The sequence below is a fragment of the Typopeltis vanoorti genome, chromosome 11, assembly GCF_054136105.1.
Source record: "Typopeltis vanoorti isolate ZY-2024b chromosome 11, IOZ_Tvanoo_1.0, whole genome shotgun sequence".
In the NCBI taxonomy this organism is placed as follows: domain Eukaryota; kingdom Metazoa; phylum Arthropoda; class Arachnida; order Uropygi; family Thelyphonidae; genus Typopeltis; species Typopeltis vanoorti.
This window is the reverse complement of record NC_143559.1, coordinates 136,769,715-136,790,523: the sequence shown is the minus strand read 5'-3', so window position 1 is coordinate 136,790,523 and position 20,809 is coordinate 136,769,715. Positions and strand designations below refer to the sequence as shown.

Sequence of the window (20,809 nt, the reverse complement as noted above, 5' to 3'; positions counted from 1 at the left end):
GTTGTTTCTTTTTTTGCAGCTCAAGCTTAATGGTGTTATTCATTCATTTAACCCCTACTTGTTTTACTGTTCGGACCCTATGTATACAATCAGCCATAACCTCCTATAAATGCTCCTTGACCACTTCCCATGCTCTATCAACGTCTAGCCCTTGCAGTTGTACATGCCATGGCACTGATCCAAGCAATCTCCTAAGCTTGTCAAACTTGCCAGCGCGGTAATTCTACATATACCCTGTCTTAATCAAAAATTCCACACCTTTAGCCACCTCCTAGGCGGCTAAAGGTGTAGAATGTGACCTTATGATCACTCTCACCAATAGGTGGCAACATGGTCATATTCATTACAGTCAAATTGTGAGATGCTATTACCAGGTCAAGCACTCTCACACCCCCTAGCATTTTCAATTACATGCTGTCTCAGATAGTTATCCCTTAATAATTGAATAAAATCCATTTCCTTCCTCACATGTGTCCTCCCCTCCTTCCAATCAACTCAATCTCATACCAAATAGCCTCCAATGTGCTCCTTTCACTATCCTGTAATACAACTTCAATTCTCCTTGGCTGCAGTTCATCAGCTATCATCAATAACACCCTTCCCCCCATTTTATTCTCTCTGTCCCTCCTAAACACACTATAACCTACACATTCTATCCCACTAACTATATCATCTTCCGTCAGCCATGTTTCACTAATGCCAATAACCTGTGGCCAGGAAGAGCCGATCAAGGCCAAAAATTCTTCCTTGTTCCTAATACTCCCGGCATTAGTATACATGAAATGCAGTGATCCCTTTGTCCCACCCCTATCTTGATGCGTTATTCTAAATGTCCCATTCCCATTTTTTTGTCCTTAGTGCTGGCTCGGGTACATTATATACATTTTTACACTCATCTGTCTCACTGAAGTTTGAACCCCCCCCCCCCCCTTCCTTGGTAGTTCTAGTTTCTCTGGTTCTGCACATCCATTTGCACTTCATTCAGCAACATTTTTTCCAGTCTCTGCACACCAAGTCCATTCAAATGCAGGCCATCCATCTTGTATAAGTCCTTTCGCCCCTTAAACTCATTCCACACGTCCACGAATTCCACACCGTCTACATAACCTGCGCATGATGTCATTTGCGATTATGGCCCTCCTTCTAAACTCCTCTCTGTCATACCGCGGCAACAGACTCGCCATTTTAACTCTGTCACTCTTTTCTTTCGCTACCTTTAACAATACTTTCAAGTCCTCTCTCATAAAAAAATTTATCACCTTTCAATTCATTCGTACCCGCCACAATTATTAATTCTTTTACCCTAAATATCCTTACAGGTATGTATAAGGCTATCCTTCCCATAATGCATGTGGATATTGAGACCCAAAGGCATATTGATATCTAGACCTAGAGGTGATACCAAGGTTGAAATAATGCAGAAGTCATATTTTCATATATTTAAATGTATTTAAAAAAATTTCTTTGTGTTGATTGTGCAGAACTCCTAACTTAAGTTTCCCTCATGTCCCCTCTTTTTCTGCCTATGAAATAAATGTAACCAACACATCTTCAACCTGTTCTCATAAGGAGAATTCCATACCTATCACCATCTTAGTCACTTGTCTCTGATTTCTCTTCACCACCACCTGATTCCCTAAGAAACCCATGTAATTAAATACATGGTAAAAATGCAGCTGAATCTCAGCCTTATAAAAAGGAATAATAACTTCCTTAACTTGTTAGTTTTCTAACATCCAATTACTATGTTTTACCAACTATTACAATATACTCATTGAGCTTCAACTCTGTCCACCATTATCCCCAAGTCCCTAGCCTCAACAATTTCTTGCAATCCAGTATCAGCAGTGTAATACAGTATGAAACCCTTTCAACCCAAAGTGCACAACCTTGCATTTTGCAACATTAAATTGACAATCATTATCCTTCACCCACAATGCCAGTTTATTTAAATCACCCCTGCAGGATATCTATATTCAATTATCAACTATTCCCTCTCTAGTTTGCATCATCAGCAAACAACTGGAATATCTACCCTTAAATCAATCTTTTCTCTTCTTCCTAACATGGATTTTAGACCAGGTGGCCTTTTCTGGTCTCATGCCATCTCTTTCTTGGTCTTCCGATTCTTCTTTTTCCACTTATTTTATATCTGTATAATATTTTTGGTAGTCTGCTGTTGTCCATTTGATTTAAATGTTCTATCCATTTTTGTTTATACTAGCTTATGTAGTAATTAATTGGTTTTATCTTCAGGGATTGAAGATAAAATTTCATTTGTTTTATGGTCTCACTAGGTATATATCCAGCTGTTTTTCTGAGAAATTTAATTTTTGCTGTTTGAATTCATTTTTCCTTTTTTTATAGTCCATTCTTCTCTTTCATATAGGAAATTTGGTTTTGACAGGACATTATATAGTCTGATTCTAGCATTTTTTGTACTAGGGATGGCTTAAATATGTTGTTTATTATGCCATTTACTTTGACAAAGTTAGATATTTTATTATCTTTTTCTTCGTATGATAAATCACATCTCAAGTATTTGAAAGTATTTACTTGTTTGAATATTTTATTATCACTATTTTACTTATTGGGTTTTCTCCTTTAAATGCCATTCTTTTTTTTTTTTTCTTTAGATATTGTCTTATGATTTTAAGGATCTTTGTAAATCATCTTCTGATATAGCTAATACTATTTGATAATCTGCAAATAGTAGCATATCTTCATTTGTGGGATTATTTGTATACCAAATGGATTATACTGTTTCCAGATTGTTATAATTTTATTTATATACTTATTGTTGATGTTAGGGTCTTTCCTGAACAAAGCGTGGATTATTTCTTGTTCCACTTTCACGTCATATCAAGATACATCAGTTATCTGGTTGCAGACTGAACTTGGACTCGTAACTAAAAATAGCACAAGGCCAATCCTCATTTGTCCAATTGCAGTGTTCCTGTGTCCAAATTTTTTGGGCTCTTTTTTGATTTACAGTAAGTGGAATGCAAACCATTGGTCTTTGAGCATGTAAATCTATGGCATGAAGACAGATTTCGTACTGTCTGTACTGATACCTGCCTCCCTATTGCTGTGGCAAGTTTGTTTCGAAGTTGTGTTGTATTAAATGCTCTATTTCTTCTGGCAAGTAATGACAAATACTGATCATCTCTTGGAGTTGTTGATGATGCGCAACCTTGACCTTGTCTTGAGCAAACATTTCCCATCTCCAGAAAGAGATTCCAAAGTCACGAAATTACGCTTAGAGATAAACAACATGCTTGAGTGACAACTTGTTGCGTTTGTCCAGCTTCTAATTGACCAATGGCTCTCCAAGCCATGGATTCCAGGATATCATGTTGCTCTGTTATTTTTAACAAAATAATGGGTGGTAGGTGACACAAGTTTATGCACTGTGGAAGTGAGCGTAACAAGCCAGGCTTTTATACCTCCCCCCCCCACATGCTAATATGGCTAAGGCATTTCGACAAGTCTTAACATGATTTTGTGTGCAGTTGTGTGTTCTACGCTGTTGTATATTAAGAATATTTTAAAATGTGTTACATTTGTAAATTATTTTTATAACTTTATAATTTACAAGAAAACCAAAATATCCCTTAGTTGTTATGAGCAGTATATTATGCTTCACTATTCTATCTCGTCAATCTTTCCTAATATCATTAATTTACAAATTAGAGTAGTGGTGGTAATACAGAACCCTGAGGTACCCCACTTTTTCATATTCCTAGATTCCACTCAATATACTACTTCAGTGCCTGTCTGTCAGGCACCTCTCTGTTTATGCTATCAGCTTCATATTGCCAGCCTGACTGACTGAGTGGTTAGCGTATCCGCTCTCCAGTCAAAAGGCTGCGGGTTTGAATCCTGCCGGGGGCATGGTTGTTTATGATTGTCTGTGAAAATACTAGTGGTGGTGGTGATCAGAGATAGATGGCGTTGGTGTAGATATAGTTGGTGATGGAGACAGTTGTAGAGCAAGTGCTCTCCCTCGATGAGTCCATGGACTCCCTGGAGGTGTCATGTAATAATAATAATATCCCTTCTCATTTGCTCCAGTGTCATGATTTAGCCATTTCCCTTATCTAATTCTGCTCTCTATTATAAAATATTAGTAAATTACTAAGGCAGGGCCTTCTACAAAGCTATGTTGCCCGCCAGAGAGTTGTATTCTTATCCACCCACTGCTGGATTTTATGTTGAACCAACTTTTCCAATATTTTAACCACTACTCCTGAGATATTAATTGGTCTGTAATTTGCCAGTTCTATCTTGGAGCTACCTTTTATGTAATGGAAGTTTCTCACTCTTTCAAAACGCTCATGGAACCTTGCCAGAGCTGAAACATAGATTAAATAACTTCATCAGAGGCACAGCCATTTCCCTTGCACATTCTGTAGGAGCACTTGGGTCGATATACTGCCTAGTTCGGTTGCTGTACTCATGTAATATTTTTCAGTATGTGAAGCACCTCCTGTTTCTCAATTCTCACATCAGCGACTGCAAAATCTCCACCTGAATGAACTCTTGCAAAGTGACCATTCAGTAACTCAATTATTTCTTTTGCTTCTATCACCTTCTTACAATTAGCTACATAAAGGGGGAGAAAAATATCCTTAGCTGATAACCTCTAATCTGATTTGGCTTTTCTCACCATATCAATCACCTTTCTTGCTTGCACTTTTTTTATTGCTCATGAATATGCTGATCACCTTTTCTTTCTATTTTAATATTTTTTGTTGCTGTTGTTGCATTTCTGTACCTCCTGCCCGTGGGTATACACTCTGATACTGCTTCTCTCAATCTGACCACTTCCAATGCACAGCTGACATTCCTTTCTTGTAGATTCTCAAGCTATGGCACTGCCCTTTTAAATTTGTCCTAATTACCAGCTTTATAGTTCAACATAAACCCTTTCTTGATAAGTAATTCCATATTTAGTAACTTCCTAGAACAAGACTTCATATTCGCTTACCTCAGTTGGAGGCAAATTTATCACTCTCAAATGTCGTTCCTACATGACATGTTTCAGCTAATTATTCATTAGGAGCTGTATAAATTTCGCTTCCTTCTTGCCATGTTCCCTTTCCTTCCTCTAATCTATTCCCATAGTTCAAGTTGCTTATAAGTCGATCCTTAAAAAGTTGAAGACATCTGCAACTTTCTATGGATCCCCCTAATCTATAGCAGCAACCAGTAATTTACACTGCTTGGAAAGAAGTTAGTGAACAGTGTTAAGAACACAGAGCCCAACTTAGATGTAGGACCTCTGTTTGCAGCAGTTGTAGGACTGCTGCAGTCATTGCAGCAGTCCTACAGGGCATACTTTCCAGAAGCATTCAATGGGAATTTGGACCATTCTTCCCACAGTGTAACGAGGTCTTGGACTGTTGTGGGACAGAAGCATCGACTTCACCTGATGCTCCAGTTCATCCTACTGATGTTCAGTAGGGTTGATTTTACTTCCACAAACCATGCGGTTACAGCAGTAGCCTTATGACACAGTGCATGAAAGAGAATGGTCAGTTCTGTAGAAACACTGCACAAGTAGGAAGCATTGTCCAGACATGCCAAAATAGATATGTCACATGCCATAATATCACACCATTTCCTTCATAGGTCAAGGTTATGCTCTAGTAAGAGACGTTCATTGGGAATCCGCCACACCAATCTATCTGCTTGGTAGAGGGGTGTATCGTGATTTGTCGCACCGTAACATAGATTACCAAGTTTCCATCTTTCACTGTACATGCTCTTTTGCACCACTGAAGATGACACTGCATATTTGTTCAGGTAATGTGGGGTTTGCATACTGTGGTCTTCAGCATTTAATGTGTGAGCCGACAAAGGGCAGTTTTTACATTATTATCCTTCATAGCACCTTAGTCGCATTTGGTGAGTAGTGGGTTGTCCACTGTGGCCAGCACTTTCAGTTGACTCCCTACACCTCCATCTCAATATAGTATCACTGATTTATAGTTGACCTCGAATGTTCAGTTTGTCAACAATTTACTGAACAGATAGGCCCACAACATTGTATCCTATCACAACACCTCTTTCAAACTGTGTTGGTTCCCTCATCTCAGCCATTTCATCTGGACACAGTTGCACTGACTTGAGCATCATATTCCCCCAATTTATACTGATTACAAACACGTGGCTCGTTATGTGCCACAATGCACTTTGCCTGTGTGTTGACTTCTTTCTGAACGAAGTATTTTGTCCTATAGGCCTCTATCTTGCACCAGGTAGCCTCAAACGAACCATCCCTTCACTCTCAGACCTAAAATCTTTTGTTGGTTGAAGTTCTTCAGCTGTCATTAACAATACCTTACCTCTTGTCCTGTTGAGTCTATTTTCCCTGAAAATGTAATACTTTACATTCTATCCTATATCATTTTCTGTCAACTAGATCTCACTGATGCCTATAATTTTTGGCCAAGTTGAGCTGACCAATGCCAAAAACTTTTCCTTTATTTCTGATATATTTCTGGCATTTATGTCAATGCATTTCAATCCCTTTTGGATTTCCATTTACCCTTGTAATGTGTAATGTCATTACTAACCAATTCAGATTTGAAACCTGTGAAGCTGCATTCACTATTCCATAATCTTTTCTGTATATGCATTCATTTGTCTCTGGAGTAGCTGAAGCTATACTTGACTTCATCTCCCCTGATACTTTGTTTCTCTGAGGTTGTACTTCTAACTTCTCACCAGACAAAACCTTCAATTGCAGTCCATTGTGTATATTCAAGTCCTTTCTTCCATCAAATTCATTCCATACATCTATAAATTGCATACCATACCTCCTGCAGAATTTTCTCATTGATCCATTCACAATCATGTCCCTTTTTTCAAAGCAGACTCGATCTTTAATTTCTCACTTTTTTGCTTCTATCAGCAAATATGTATCTTCTCCCATTGCATATTTCTCACCTTTCATGTTACTCATGACTAGCATGAGTAACTTAAAGTAACATGAGTTATGTCAAAACTATAAATGCTTTCATTGCTCCCCTGTGCAAATCAACAGTTTCATTAGCATCCTTAATCTTTGCACATGAGATGTGCTTTTGTCACCTTATTAAAAACACCTTATTGAATCTCAAGACACAACACCGCCTTGCACCACATTTCTAGCACTTTCATACTTTTCCATTCACTTTCCCTGTCAATTCTCCCTCCTGATGTACAGCACAACATTTCTCCAGTTGCTCTAGCCCATATTTTCTTCTGTGTAGGAAGCTGGTTAAGCATGTTATTTTGCTCCTCCTTACTGTTGCCTCATTATCCACATTACCTTCAGACAGTTCTTTCATTAACTGTCATTCTCCTTCTCCATTCTCTATAAGACTTTTGCTGTCTTGCCTTACATCATCAATACTAATTAATAGCTTTAATTTAACATGTGCACTAGACTTATTAAAATAAGTTTCATTAATACTAGTTTTCATCCTTCTGCTTTCCACACAGCTCACTTTGAGTTGCACACAAAACATGTCCAGCACTTCATTCAATAAACAAGGAAGCCTTAGCTGCCATTTTCATCATATGCATCATTGCCAGGGAAAACACTTCCTGAATATTAGCACGTACTAAATTTCACACGCAGCTTTGCAGTCTAAAGTAATATACCACCAAAAAATTTACTAAAATGACTAATGTTTACTGAATAAGACCTGCAAGCTATGTGCAGTGCCACTTCCATTATATGCTATGCTAGTACCACCCTAATAGTTCATTATTATTTATACATCTTGCTATTTCTCTATAGCAGAAAAAAAAAAATGGAATGATGCTGCATCATGAGATGTATTGGTTGCTAGTAGAACATTGCACATTCTGATATACAGGCAATTCTGGACTACTAGCAGTACCATCAAATGGTACTGCCAGAAGTACAGAATTATCAGACAGATATTTCATGTTAAATATGTCACAGTGGTTGCAGAATATGTGAAAATGATTAGTATCAGTTGACAGTGACAACAGATTTTGTTACTTTGTTAGAATTGTAGCAGATATAAATGACCTTGTGATGGGTATGGATACCATGTAGTCTTGCCCCCCCCCCCCCCCCCCATCAGACAGTGTGGACTTAAAAGCAATCAGAGAAAGGCATCTTAGTAATGAAATAAATTGGTTGGTCAGTATCTTTAACAAGCCAGTTTGATTGTAGTGTAGCTTGTTTTCTATGTATAGTTGTATGCTCCAGAAGATGACCTTGACATAAAGGTCTAAACGTCGAATGTAGATTTTAGTTATATTAAACTAAAGTTTTTATTCAAACACAGTAGTTGTCTGCATAATTTTCAAAAATGCATTCGGATCACCGTGTAAGCTTAAAAGAAAGGATCTACATTATCCTTTATTTTCAATACAATGACAGTATTTTTAAAACTAAAGTAAATCACTTGAATAAGTGAATAGCTTTTTGTTCAACAACCATAGATATTAAAGAAGTTTATCTCATTAGTCAGTATGATGCATCTATGTTTTGAAGAGGTAATTAATTTGATTTTTTTCCAGCTCACCAGCATCGGTATCAATGCTGCCAATATTGGTTTCAATACTCTAACGATGGAATCTGATAAATTCATCTGTGTTCGTGAGAAGGTTGGTGATTCTGCACAGGTAGTGATAATTGACATGAGTAATCCCACAAACCCTATTCGTAGACCAATATCTGCTGATTCAGCAATTATGAATCCTGCTTCAAAAGTTATTGCACTGAAAGGTAGGGATAACTTAAGTACAGTTTCATGGATTTCAGTATATAGCTTAGTGAATTTATATCATTAGGAATAATTTTATTCTAAATTACATAGTAAAAGTAAATAACTGTGCTAGTGTTTGTTAACTGCCATTGATGTGATTCAGAATTCTTTTATTACTTTCTTTCCTTTTCTAACAAAAATGACAATTACTAAAGTAAAATATTAAATCTTTAATCTGCATTTCAATTAGTAATCAGTGAGCACACTTGGAACAGAATGCATCTTTTGACTGCAGCTCTTAATTTAAAAAAAAATTAATGAAATGATCTTGTATAGGTATTATAGCCTATTTTTGGCAATTATCTTTGAAACTTAAAGTGGACATTGTAAATGGTGATGAATGGATGATAAAAGTAGAATAAGATCTCCATTGAATCTTAAATTTAAAATCTGAAATATGTCTAAAGCATATAAATGATAGGATACTTATTAAAATATAGAACACAAAGAATAAATTCAGTGATAATAATGAATACACTGGCATTTTTAAAAAATCAAGTCAAAATATTAAAGGATTAAAAATCAACTTAAAACTGAAGTTTTAAATTAGATCTTCACAGTTTGGGGGAGGTGGGGGAGGGTCCCTGCCAGGTAAAATAGCCAGTGCATGGTAAAGAAGGCTGTCTGGGAGAGAGTACAAATGAGCAGGGGTGTTGAGAGCCAATGCTGGGTCTGGGGGGGGGGGGGATGGAACCTCTAAGCAGGTCCCCAAACTTAAAAATTATGGGCATGGGAAATTTCTCAATGGACCTGTGAATACGAGTTCTGAGGTTTTTCTATTGCAGGTATATTAGTGATTTATTCTTTCATATGCCACTCATATTTTGCAGTAGATATTGCAATCTGTTTACCCCCCCCCCATTTTTTTAAAAATGTAATCCTCACATGAAAGGTCACTAGACCTATTCCCCGTTAATGCCATATGTGGGCAAGAGGAATAGAAGAAAGGAAGTGTTTGTTCACATTTTTGCTTGAACAGCTGAGGATTATAATGTTTTGAGAAGGCAGAGTGGGGGGAGACTATTCCAAAGAAGTAGATGGGATGAAGAAGCAGGCAGTGAAGTTGGTTCAATGAGTTTCAGCATTGGTTAGCAGTGGCTCTTGTTTTAATGATTTTGGAGAGTGGAGTAATAATATTGGCCATTTCAGCAGAGCATTGTCTATATGTAAAAGTCACAAGGCAGAAACTGAATGTCTGTGAGAGAGAGATTGAAGTGGGTATGTGAGAGAGAGGTCATTAATTAGCTGGATTGTCTTTTTCTGGACAGCTTCTTGGACAATCTTACTATATTTTGGTGCTCTGTCCCCAAATATAGGAGCAATATTCAATGGCTGGGTGGATTTGAGTGTTGTATAGAGTTAGTAGCTTGAGCAAAAAAGTTTTTTGGTGGCTGCAGAAGCTACAGTTGAAATGTGGTTGTGCCAGGAAAGATCAGAGGTGCAAGTCTGTCAGAATAGAGAAATCTGAATCATGGTTGGATATCTCAGTATTACTGAAGGTATGTGGGAAGGAATGTGAGCTCTTTCTTGTGAGAGATCAGACAGAACTGAGTTTTGGTAGCATTGAAGTTTTCATTGCCTCACTGGCATGTAGCTAGGAGATCTGAGTTCAGGTCATGGTATATCTTGACAATTCTGTTACTTGAGCACTACAAGGTTTGTCGAATGAAAAGGAGGAATGGTGTACCATCATCGTCGAACTTGTGGATAGGATTGGAAACCTGAGAGAGCAGGTCATTTATATACAAGAGGAAGAGAGTGGGTGAAGGAACAGAACCTTGGGGTACTGCATTGGCGGAGAAATCTGAGGAGAGTAAACTGTTTACCATGACACGTAGTGTTTGACCATTGAGGAAGGTTGACAATCCACTTGCAGAGTGAGGAAGGCAGATCATAGGATGGTAGTTAAGTATGTCCCTATGCCAAAACTGGTCAAATGGCTTTGAGCTGTTGAAGGCACCCATGTGAGTTTCTTCATGGCTTGAGTCCAGGTGTGGGTGATGAAAGCAAGATTAGCTGTAGATTGCAAGTGGCAGAATCCATACTGCTATTCAATGATTAGTTGGTATGACTAGGTGGTTCAAGAGTTGGTTGTTGATGACCTTCTTCATAATTTTAGAGAGAACAGAAGAGTGCAATTGGATGGTGGTTTGTTGACTTTTATTACCTTTCTTTGGGATGGGCTGTATGTGGACCTGCTTCCCATTGTTTAGTGTAGATGCCAGTTGAATAGGATAGGTGTTTATTCTGCGGTACTATTTTGTAATACGATAGGTGGAATACCACCAGGACCAGATGCCTTGTGTTCAGGTTATTGAGTATTCTTCTGATTTCTTTTTGTCAGAAGACTGTGTGGAAGTAGTGTGGAAGGAACTATGATCAGTGTAGGAATTTGAAAAGAAGAGTGAAGGAAGTTGACCTCTTCTTTAAGTGAGAACTACAATACCATCCAGGTGTGAGTGGTGAAAACCTGGGTGGGCAGAAGTTGCCTTGGCAAGGGACCAGAAGGAGCAACTGTCATTTGGGCAGGAGGACAGTTTGCAGTATTTGGCCCTTACCAAGTATGACTTGGAATTGGTAATGATTCTTTTACAACAGTTGTGAGCAGCCAGAATTCTGGTCTTGGGCCATTCGTGAGGGTTTACAGCATTGGGACACTTTTTTGAGAATCAAGGCTTGGATGGTGGCTGAAAATTTGGAGTGGAATAAGGGATTAAAGCTTTCATTCCTGTGAGGATGATCCACCCAAGTAAGTTGTTGTAGGTACATCATTTGATAATAGAAACAAGACACTTGATACGAATGTACTAGTGTTTTTCACTAGTTGGACGGATGATAAACATCTCATGGATGAGAGATCCTGCTTGGACTAATAGGATTTCTCAAAACAATTAAATTACATTCTGGTGATATTCTTGTTTCAGGATGGTCACCTGGTTCTGACCAGAAACATCCTTACTTCTGATACACCCGAACATCTAACATTGGTTAGCTCAACTATCATGGTAAGCTCTACTCTAAAATGCTTTTAGATGTTAAAAATAGGACATGCTTAAAACTACTTATGGCTTTATCACCTGCACCTGATGTAGTAGCAATGAGCATGATAATCTTGCTCTGCAAGATTATCATGTTGTATGGTCATGCAGAATGGTCTCCCTCAACTCTGAGGGAGATCATTCTGCTTACTCCTGTGCATCTCATAGGTATCGGAATGGGGGGGGGGGGGAATACAGGAGATAAACACAACAAAATATCAGGATGTAGTGAGGAAGTTAACCACCACACCTCTCCTGATCACAATACTAAGAAGGTGGCTGTTAAGAAAATATCAAGAGACATCTGTTCTACTCTGATAATTTCAGCATACATGAACTTCAGTCATGAGCACTTCTCTGTGGGACACATTGACCTATCTACTCTGTTATGGTCTCGCTCCTGGAAAAAAAAAAATTCTAAAATGATCTTGTTCAACAAGAATCTGCTTGTCAAGATAATTACTCCAAGAAAAACTACAAGACAGCTCACAGAAAGTGGATACTTTCTATATCTGTTGAAAGTAAACTCGGCTCAACTGATCATATCTATTTGAGTTTCATTCAATTTTCTTATTTGGAATGCTTGCAAGAATTTCAGGTGTATTTTCATTTAAATATTTACATCTGCAAAATTTGTAACATTTCAAACTTATACAAAGCAGTAAATCAGTCGATGGAGTAATTTACTTAGAGTGGACATTTTTGGTATCTTGTCCACACTTGCACTATGCTATAGGTTTTACAACCTCGTGTCAGGTTGGTATTTAAGGGTAGTCCATTCAGTTTGCTTTTGATTCCAGATAGATTCCAGTAGTTGGATATGTTTGTAACCAAAATTATGCAGACAAAATTGTGGTACATAATGCAGAAAATTGGTTTTGTTATATCAGTAAGGAAGAATTCTGCTACGAAATGCAACTTTCATCTCTGATCACTTTTATAAAATTAATTATTTATGACATGGCTAGTGATTAAATTATTTAACTTGCAAAATATTAAATTGGTTATGTTTATTTCAGCTATAAGGACACTTCAAATTTTTAATATTGAAATGAAAAGTAAGATGAAAGCCCACACAATGAATGAGGATGTAGTATTTTGGAAATGGATAAATGTCAATACCATTGCATTGGTAACGGAGACTGCTGTGTTTCACTGGAGTATGGAAGGTAAGATTGATATTTATATGCATATGTTCTCTACATTTCTGAGTAGTCTAACTTACCCTTAGTTGAAAAGCCTTTATCAATGTTCCTTGTATCTTAAATAGAATTTGAATTACTCTGTTTTTCACCCATGTAGTATGGTAGTTCTTCACTGTACCACAGGGGTTTCCTTTTAAAGGAACTGTTGTCAGTATGCTGGTGACAGCACTACCTGCTTAAGTTTGCATTATTATTAATCTTCTGTCAACAATTTTCCTCTAAATTAGTCTTAGTTGTCAGTACTTCCATATTGTCATAGCTAACATCTTGTTCTAAGGCACTTCTAACAACCTATCCACCTATACTTTTTTTATCTCTCTCTCTCTCTCTATCCTTGCCATCTTGTCATCAAACACCTGTTTATTAACCTTTCCTCTCCCATTCTGTTTAAGTGACTATACCACTTTAGATTAGCACTGCTCACACATTCTTGAATGCTAATAATGTCAAGTTAATTTGTAATATTTTCATTTTTAATGATTCTGCCATTAAACAGATGTCATCTGTTTAAGTCTAATTTTTCTCAGAATTTTCATATCTTTGGTCTCTAATCTTTGATCAACTTCTTGAGTTCTATTTTAAGTCTCTGATCCATAAGATAACATTATTTGAACACTGCATAGTTTACTGGTAGTTTAATCATCATCATCATCAAATTCCTGCCTTGTACCCTCAAGGGGTGTACAGGATATGACAGTACTACATGAAAAAATTACATCATCACTAACTTCCTATCTACAATTTTCCTCCAAATCAGTCTGTTACTTGTCAAGACTCCAACATTATCAGATCTTATATTTCTATCGTCTAAGGCACTTTGTACCGTATCAATCCACCTATATCTTGGTCTTCCTCTGGGTCGTTTTCCTGCCAACCTGGCAGAGAACACTTGTTTTGCTAATCTTTCCTCTCCCATTCTATTTAAGTGACCATACCATCTGAGATTAGCTCTGCTAACGCATTCCTGGATGCTCACAATGTCAAGTTCTTTCCTAATATCCTCATTTTTAATATGATATTGCCATTGATCCCATCTGTTCACACCTCTAATCTTTCTCAGGACTCTCATATCTGCGGTCTCTAGTCTTTGGTCAAGTGTTTTACTTCTGACCCAGCTCTCAGATCCATAGGTTAAAATTGGTTTGAACACAGTCTTGTATACAGCTAATTTAGTGTTCCGACTAATTTCTTTCTTATTCCATATGAATTTATTCAATTGACTTCCCACGATACCAGCTTTGCTGATTCTGTTGTCTATTTCTATATTTAGTTTACCATCTTCAGTAAAAATTGTGCCTAAGTAGCTGAAATGTTTTACTTGTTCCACTGGTTCTCCATTCACAACACAGTTGACATTTTCAATGATTCTGCCTATTTTCATTGTCTTTGTCTTTTTATTGCTGACCTTCATACCACATCTATTACAACAGCTATTCAATTTAGTCAGAGAATCTTGCAGACTTGTAGCGGATTTATTTAGAAGTATAACATCATCCGCATAAAGCAAAGAGCTGACATTAACATCTCCAATTTTGATATCAGGTTTAATACCACATTCTTTCATAATGTGATCCATATAGATAATGAATAACAGAGGGGATAATGTACATCCTTGTCTCACACCAGATTTAACATTAAACCATCTTCCTGTACTTCCTTCAATTCTAACTGCTGACTCACAACTCAAATAAAGACTAAGTATTGCTTGATATAATGCCCCATTGACACCATATAACTGCAGCGTATTGAATAGCTTCTCTCTTGGCACCTTGTCATATGCCTTTTCCAAATCGACAAAACTTAAATACAGATCTTTGTTATATTCCCATGCTTTCTCGACTATTTGTCGTAAAGTGAAGATCTGATCCTGACAGCCTCTATTTGGCCTGAATCCAGCTTGTTCTTCACCAAGCTTTTCTTCCACAATTCTTCTCAACCGTTTCTCAAGTATACTTGCATAGATCTTGCCAGGAACACTCAGTAGGGAAATACCTCTGTAATTCTCACATTCAGTTGTATTTCCCTTTTTATATATGGGTACTATGAGAGCTCTACTCCAATCATCGGGAATTCGTCCCTCTGTCCAGGCTTTCTGAACTATGCAGTGCAGCCACTGTAAGACTCTTATACCACCATACTTCAGCATTTCTGGTCGAATATCATCTACTCCTGCTGCCTTTCCACATTTCAAGCCTTTGATGGCTTTTTCTACTTCAAGTATGGATATGTATTCCTGACTGCATGCCTGGTCAGTGTTTTTTATCACTGTGCTGTCATCACTACTTGTTTCATTTAGCAGTTTTTCAAAGTAATTACTCCATACTTCAAGGATATCTTTTTCTCCTGTTTTCATTTCACCTTTATCATCTCTCATTCCTTTTACAGCACTCTTTCCTCCATTCCTAAGCTTCTTCAACAACCTCCAGAATATTTTGCCACCTTCTTGATATTTATTTTCTATATTCTTGCCAAAGTCCTCCCATGACTTTTGTTTAGCTAGTTTTACACACTGTTTAGCTTTCTTACATTTGTCTCTGTATTCTGTAAGAGTAAAAGCTGACTTATTTGCCAGGAACTTTTGATATGCTTTCTTCTTTTCCTTCACTGCCTCTTTAACTTCCTGTGTCCACCAGGGAGTTCTGATTTTTTTATCCTTGCACACAACCTCACCACATGCCTCTCTGGCAGAATCAATCAATGTTTCCTTCAGAGTTTGCCACTGAATCTCCAAGGCTTGATTCCTGTTCTCAAACTCTTTCATTTTCTTTTCAATAATATTTCTGTATTTTAGTCTACAGTTCACATCTGAGAGCTGCTCAACTTTTATTCGCTTTAAAACTTTCTTACATGTTATTCTTTTCAATATGAAATTCAATTTTATCCTGCTCAAGACTAAATAGTGATCACTTCCAATTTCAAATCCTCTGTACACTCTGGTGTCCTGCACCAGGGAGAAAACATCACTACCAACAATAACATAGTCAATGAGACTTTTCTTATTCCTAGCCTCTTCTCTCCATGTGAATTTGTGCACATTTTTATGTTGGAACATGGTGTTAGTAATAACCAGTCCATGTCCTGAGCAGAAATCCAACAGATATTTGCCATTATTATTAGCTTTGCTCTTTTCTCCAAATTTTCCCAAAATATTTTTGTATGTCTCAATCATTTCCTACTCTACTATTTAGATCCCCAACAAGGACCAACTTTTCCTTTTTCATTGTGTCAGTTGCTTTTTCTAAAGCCTCAAAAAATTCCTCCACTTCTACCTTAGTAGAACCTTCTGTGGGACCATAGGCACAAATAAGTCTCATTGTCCAGTTCCCCATTCTCATATTTGCCCACATTACTCTACTTGAGACTGACTGCCATTCAAGAAGATTAGCCTCGTATTTTGTGTTGAATACTATGGCTACTCCTTCTTTTCCTTGATTGTCATTGCCTGAATATAACATTTTGTATTTATTGCTCAGAAAGATCTCACCAGTTTTGGTCTTTTTTGTTTCAGTCACCCCTATTATGTCGATCTGGTACTTATCTAATTCCTCAGCTAGCTCCATTTCTTTGCCATTCAGGCTTCTTACATTGATAGTACCGATCTTTAACTCTGGTGATGTTGAGTTGGGGTTTGTTTTCAGATTTGTTCCAGTAGCTGACTTTTCGCTGTTCGCCCTGGTTCCCTGGCGAAAACAACGGGGGCCTTGTTTAACCGGGCGACGCCCCAGCCGGCATGAAATTTTGTCATGTTGTACCATCATTTTTTATTTTGGTTTAACCAATAAGAATACAATTTGGTCGGCTAAATCCCAAATTGCCAGCCCATCCTCGTTCGTTCAGTATCAAAGTAGATACCCAACAGGGTGCACCACGAGAAGGTGAGGATTGGACATTAGGTCAGAAGCCCTGGTCGGTTCTCCGCATTCCTTTAAAGGCTATGTGGAGGTCTCCTCTCAGTTATACAGCTTTGACCCTTAAGGCACCCCCTGGTAGTTTAATATTTTGGTTAATTTCTTTCTTATTCCATAAACATTTAACTAGCTCCTTATATACCAGCTTTGTTTATTCTGTTGTGTATTTCTGAACTTATTTGCCATTTCCACTAAAAACTGTTTGAATAGTGAAACTTGTTTTATATGTTCACCACTGAGAATGCAGCTAAAGTGTTTTGTTCCTTGCTTATCTTCATAACCACATGTGTTTAAAAGTAAATCATTTTAATAAAACAAGCAGCTAAGTTTGATATTTCTAATTCTGATATGTTTAATGCCACTTTCTTTCCTAGTGATCCATAATACATAAGAGAAAGTGCACCCTTGTCTAAAACCTGATTTTGCATTAAAACATCTTCCTGTAATTAGAACTTCAGTTCTAACTACTAACAACTTAAACAGAGATTGAATATCTCTGTATAATGTTCTATTTGCACAATATAATTGTTTGGAAAATTTGCCTCTGGGTGTCTTGTGATGTACTTTTTCTAGATTTATAAATCTTAAGAACATAAAGATCTTTGTTACATTCCCATGATTTTTTAACTATTTGTTCATCAATTTTCTGATACATATCCTCATTATTATTAATTGTTCGTCAACAATTTTCCTCTAAATTAGTCTTGGCATGTCAACACTCAAATATTTTCGTATCTGACATTTTGTTCTAAGGCACTTCTGATTGAATCATCCTACCTAGACCTTGATTTTTCTCTAGGCCTTTTTCCTTTCATTTCAGCATCACACCTGTTTTGCTAACTCTATTTAAATGACTAATAACATCTTAGATTAGCCCTTTTCACACATTCTTGAATACAAACATCAAGTTTCTTCCTAATATCTTCATTTTTAATATGATTCTGCCATTGATGTCACCTGTTCTTTCATCTAATTTTTCTCAAAACTCATAACTGTGGTATCTAATCTTTGATCAAGTGCTTTATTTTTATTTGAATTCTCAGATCCATAACATAAAACTAGTTTGAACATGCTCTTGTATACTACTAGTTCAGTGTTTTAGCTTATTTCTCTTTATTCAACTGACTCCCAACCATATCAGCTTTTCTTATTCTGTTTATTTCCAAATTGAATTTGCCATCCTCAGTAAAAACTGTATAAATGCCAGCGGTACTTCTCTAATTCTTGTGTAAGTTGTTTCCTTTCCATTAATACATCCCTATGTTAATGGTTCCTGTCTTCAGAATATAAAAAATATATTCAAAATATGAAATTTTGTGTATCAATTGATGAACATTACAATGGATATCAGTGTACTGATGGAAATACAGAAATTTATCAGTACAATTCTTTTAAATTGGGGTTCTTGCATATGTTCTAAATGCCTGTTAGTCCACTAGTGTTAATTTTCTTGCATGAAAGTTGCTTCAGACAATAAAATGCATTGTTTCTCATTTTTACATTTGTTGGCGTTTCTGAACTTCAGATTAGTTTCGAAATGAAAATAAATCAAAGTGATATTAAAATTATAAATGTTATCTTATGAAGTTATCCAATGTGATCTAAATTGGAAAGTAAAAAATGAAAAATAACTTCAATAACATGATAGTGAGTTAACTGCTAGTAGCAATCTTTAGTTTTATAAGTAACAAACTGCATAATAAGAGGATTCATTTTGTTAATGAACTGATTTGCAGCAGCTAAATGTAATGAAAACGTCTGTTTACAAGTAGCTGTTTTATTGTGCTTGATTTGTAGCCATATTAGTCAAAATATTATTTTATATTTTAAAGAAACATAGATGGATGTATAAAATAATATATTCATTGCAGTTGAATATTTTAATTCATAAAATTTTAATAATCTACAATCTGTACAATACTCATTTTAATGTTAAGACTTAAGTGATGGGAGAACAACATGTTAGAAGTTTAATAGAGTATTAAAAAGCACTATGAAAAGATTAAAAACTAATTTTAATGCTTCCAATATTTCATCTGTCACTAAGATATCTTCAGGGAGTACAAATAACATCTGTAACACACACACACACACACACACACACACACACACACACACACACACACACACACACACACACACACACACACACACACACACACACACACACAATGCTTAATGAAATATGTGGGTGACTCTGAAGTCTTTTCTAGGTTGTGCGTACTCTTTGCGCATTTGTAGGCAGCGTAGAATGTAAACTGGGACCTCTTATGATTGTTTCCCAATTGCAGGAAATTTTATGCATCGGTATTTGTTTAAATTAGGTTGATTTCTGAGTGCTTCTGCAGATTCCAAAAACAGTCTTTTTCTTCTATAATTTACTATTGAGGGGCATGGTGGTTTTCTTCCAGAAGATCCTGTGAGTTGTATACATGGTCTGCAAGGCCAGATTGACCATAGTTGTGATTTCAGATATAAGATTTGTGTTCATCTAAACAGATAGTGGCTGATCTACCTGTCTGTATGAAGTGAGCCAACTTGCAGGAACAGGGTATTTTATGTACTCCAGGTACCAAGAGAGGAGGGGAACTGATGTTTGGTAGAACAAATGAGGGTTGCAAGTTTCTGGTGGGGTTTAAAAGCTATGTAGAGGTTGTACTTTTTTTTTAAGATCTGGCTATTTTTTCCAATGTACCATGGACATAGAGTATGGCATTTCTGAAATCTATCTGAAGCAATGGGGGTGGAGAACAGATTATTATTTTTTAAAATTCTGTAAATACTGTAGCCATTGGATAGGAAGGTGTTGTGTGTATGGTAGAGTTCAGTTGAAAGAGAGGTTTCACTGGAATGAAGATTATAGGCTCTATTGGTTAGTTTTAATGATGCTATATTGTTGAGAGGGGGTGGTGGTGGGAAAGTTTGTGAATGTATCTGCCTTTGTGAGTGGGTTTTCTATATACAGTAAACATGGTTACCATTTGGAAAGAGGTTACCAAGGTAAACTATTATTTTCCTTTTCCATTGTAAACTGGATTTGTGGATGTAGACTATTGAGGTTACTGAGGAAGGAGTCTAACATGTCTGTCATGAGGCAAATAGAGAACACATCTGTGTATCTTAGCCAGATAGAGGGTTGGAGAGGGGCTGAGTATTACTCGTTTTTCAAAATTTCCCATGTAAAAATTGGTAAGGGGGACAAAATTTTTTACAAAATTTGTTAAAAAAAAAAAAAAAAAAAAAAAAAAAAAAAAAAAAAAAAAAAAAACCTTTTGGTTCTTGTCACTCCTGGACATATTGTTTAACTACAAACTTAATTCCCTTCTCCCCAAGACCTATCATACATGCTACAAATTATTATCTTAGATCTCTTTTCCTTTGCCATCAATTCTGGATTTTCTTGGAAAAACAAAATTTACAAATAGAGTAACTGCAATGAGTCCCCCCCCCCCCACTGCCAATTTTTACATGGAAAATTTTGAAAAAAGAGCCATAGACTCAAACCTATCTGGCTAAGATATAAAACAAAGTGTTCTCTATTTGGCCTCATGGCCCAGACTTGGATATAGACTATTGATTCACCTCAATAGTCTATATCCAAGAATCCAGTTTACAATGGAAAGGAAACTAATAGTTTATCCTTCTTTAGACACCTTACTAATACGCTTTCCAAATGATAACCTCTTATTTACTGTATATAGAAAACCCGCTCACACAGGCAGATACATTCACAAACTTTCCCACCACCATCCCTCTCAACAATATGACATCATTAAAACTAACCAATAGAGCCTATAATCTTTGTTCCAGTGGAACTTCTCACTGAAACCTGAACTCAATCATATACACAACAACACCTCCAA

General features: G+C 36.7%; 1 protein-coding gene across 1 annotated transcript in view; it reads left to right on the top strand.

Annotated features, from left to right (window-relative positions):
* Positions 1-20,809, top strand: part of Chc (clathrin heavy chain) — a 533,133-nt gene that overhangs the window by 50,850 nt on the left and 461,474 nt on the right. The window contains exons 2-3 of the mRNA XM_090400150.1: positions 8,548-8,755; positions 12,853-13,002. Of these exons, the coding sequence (XP_090256276.1) occupies positions 8,548-8,755; positions 12,853-13,002 (358 nt within the window). The remainder of the gene's footprint in view (positions 1-8,547; positions 8,756-12,852; positions 13,003-20,809) is intronic.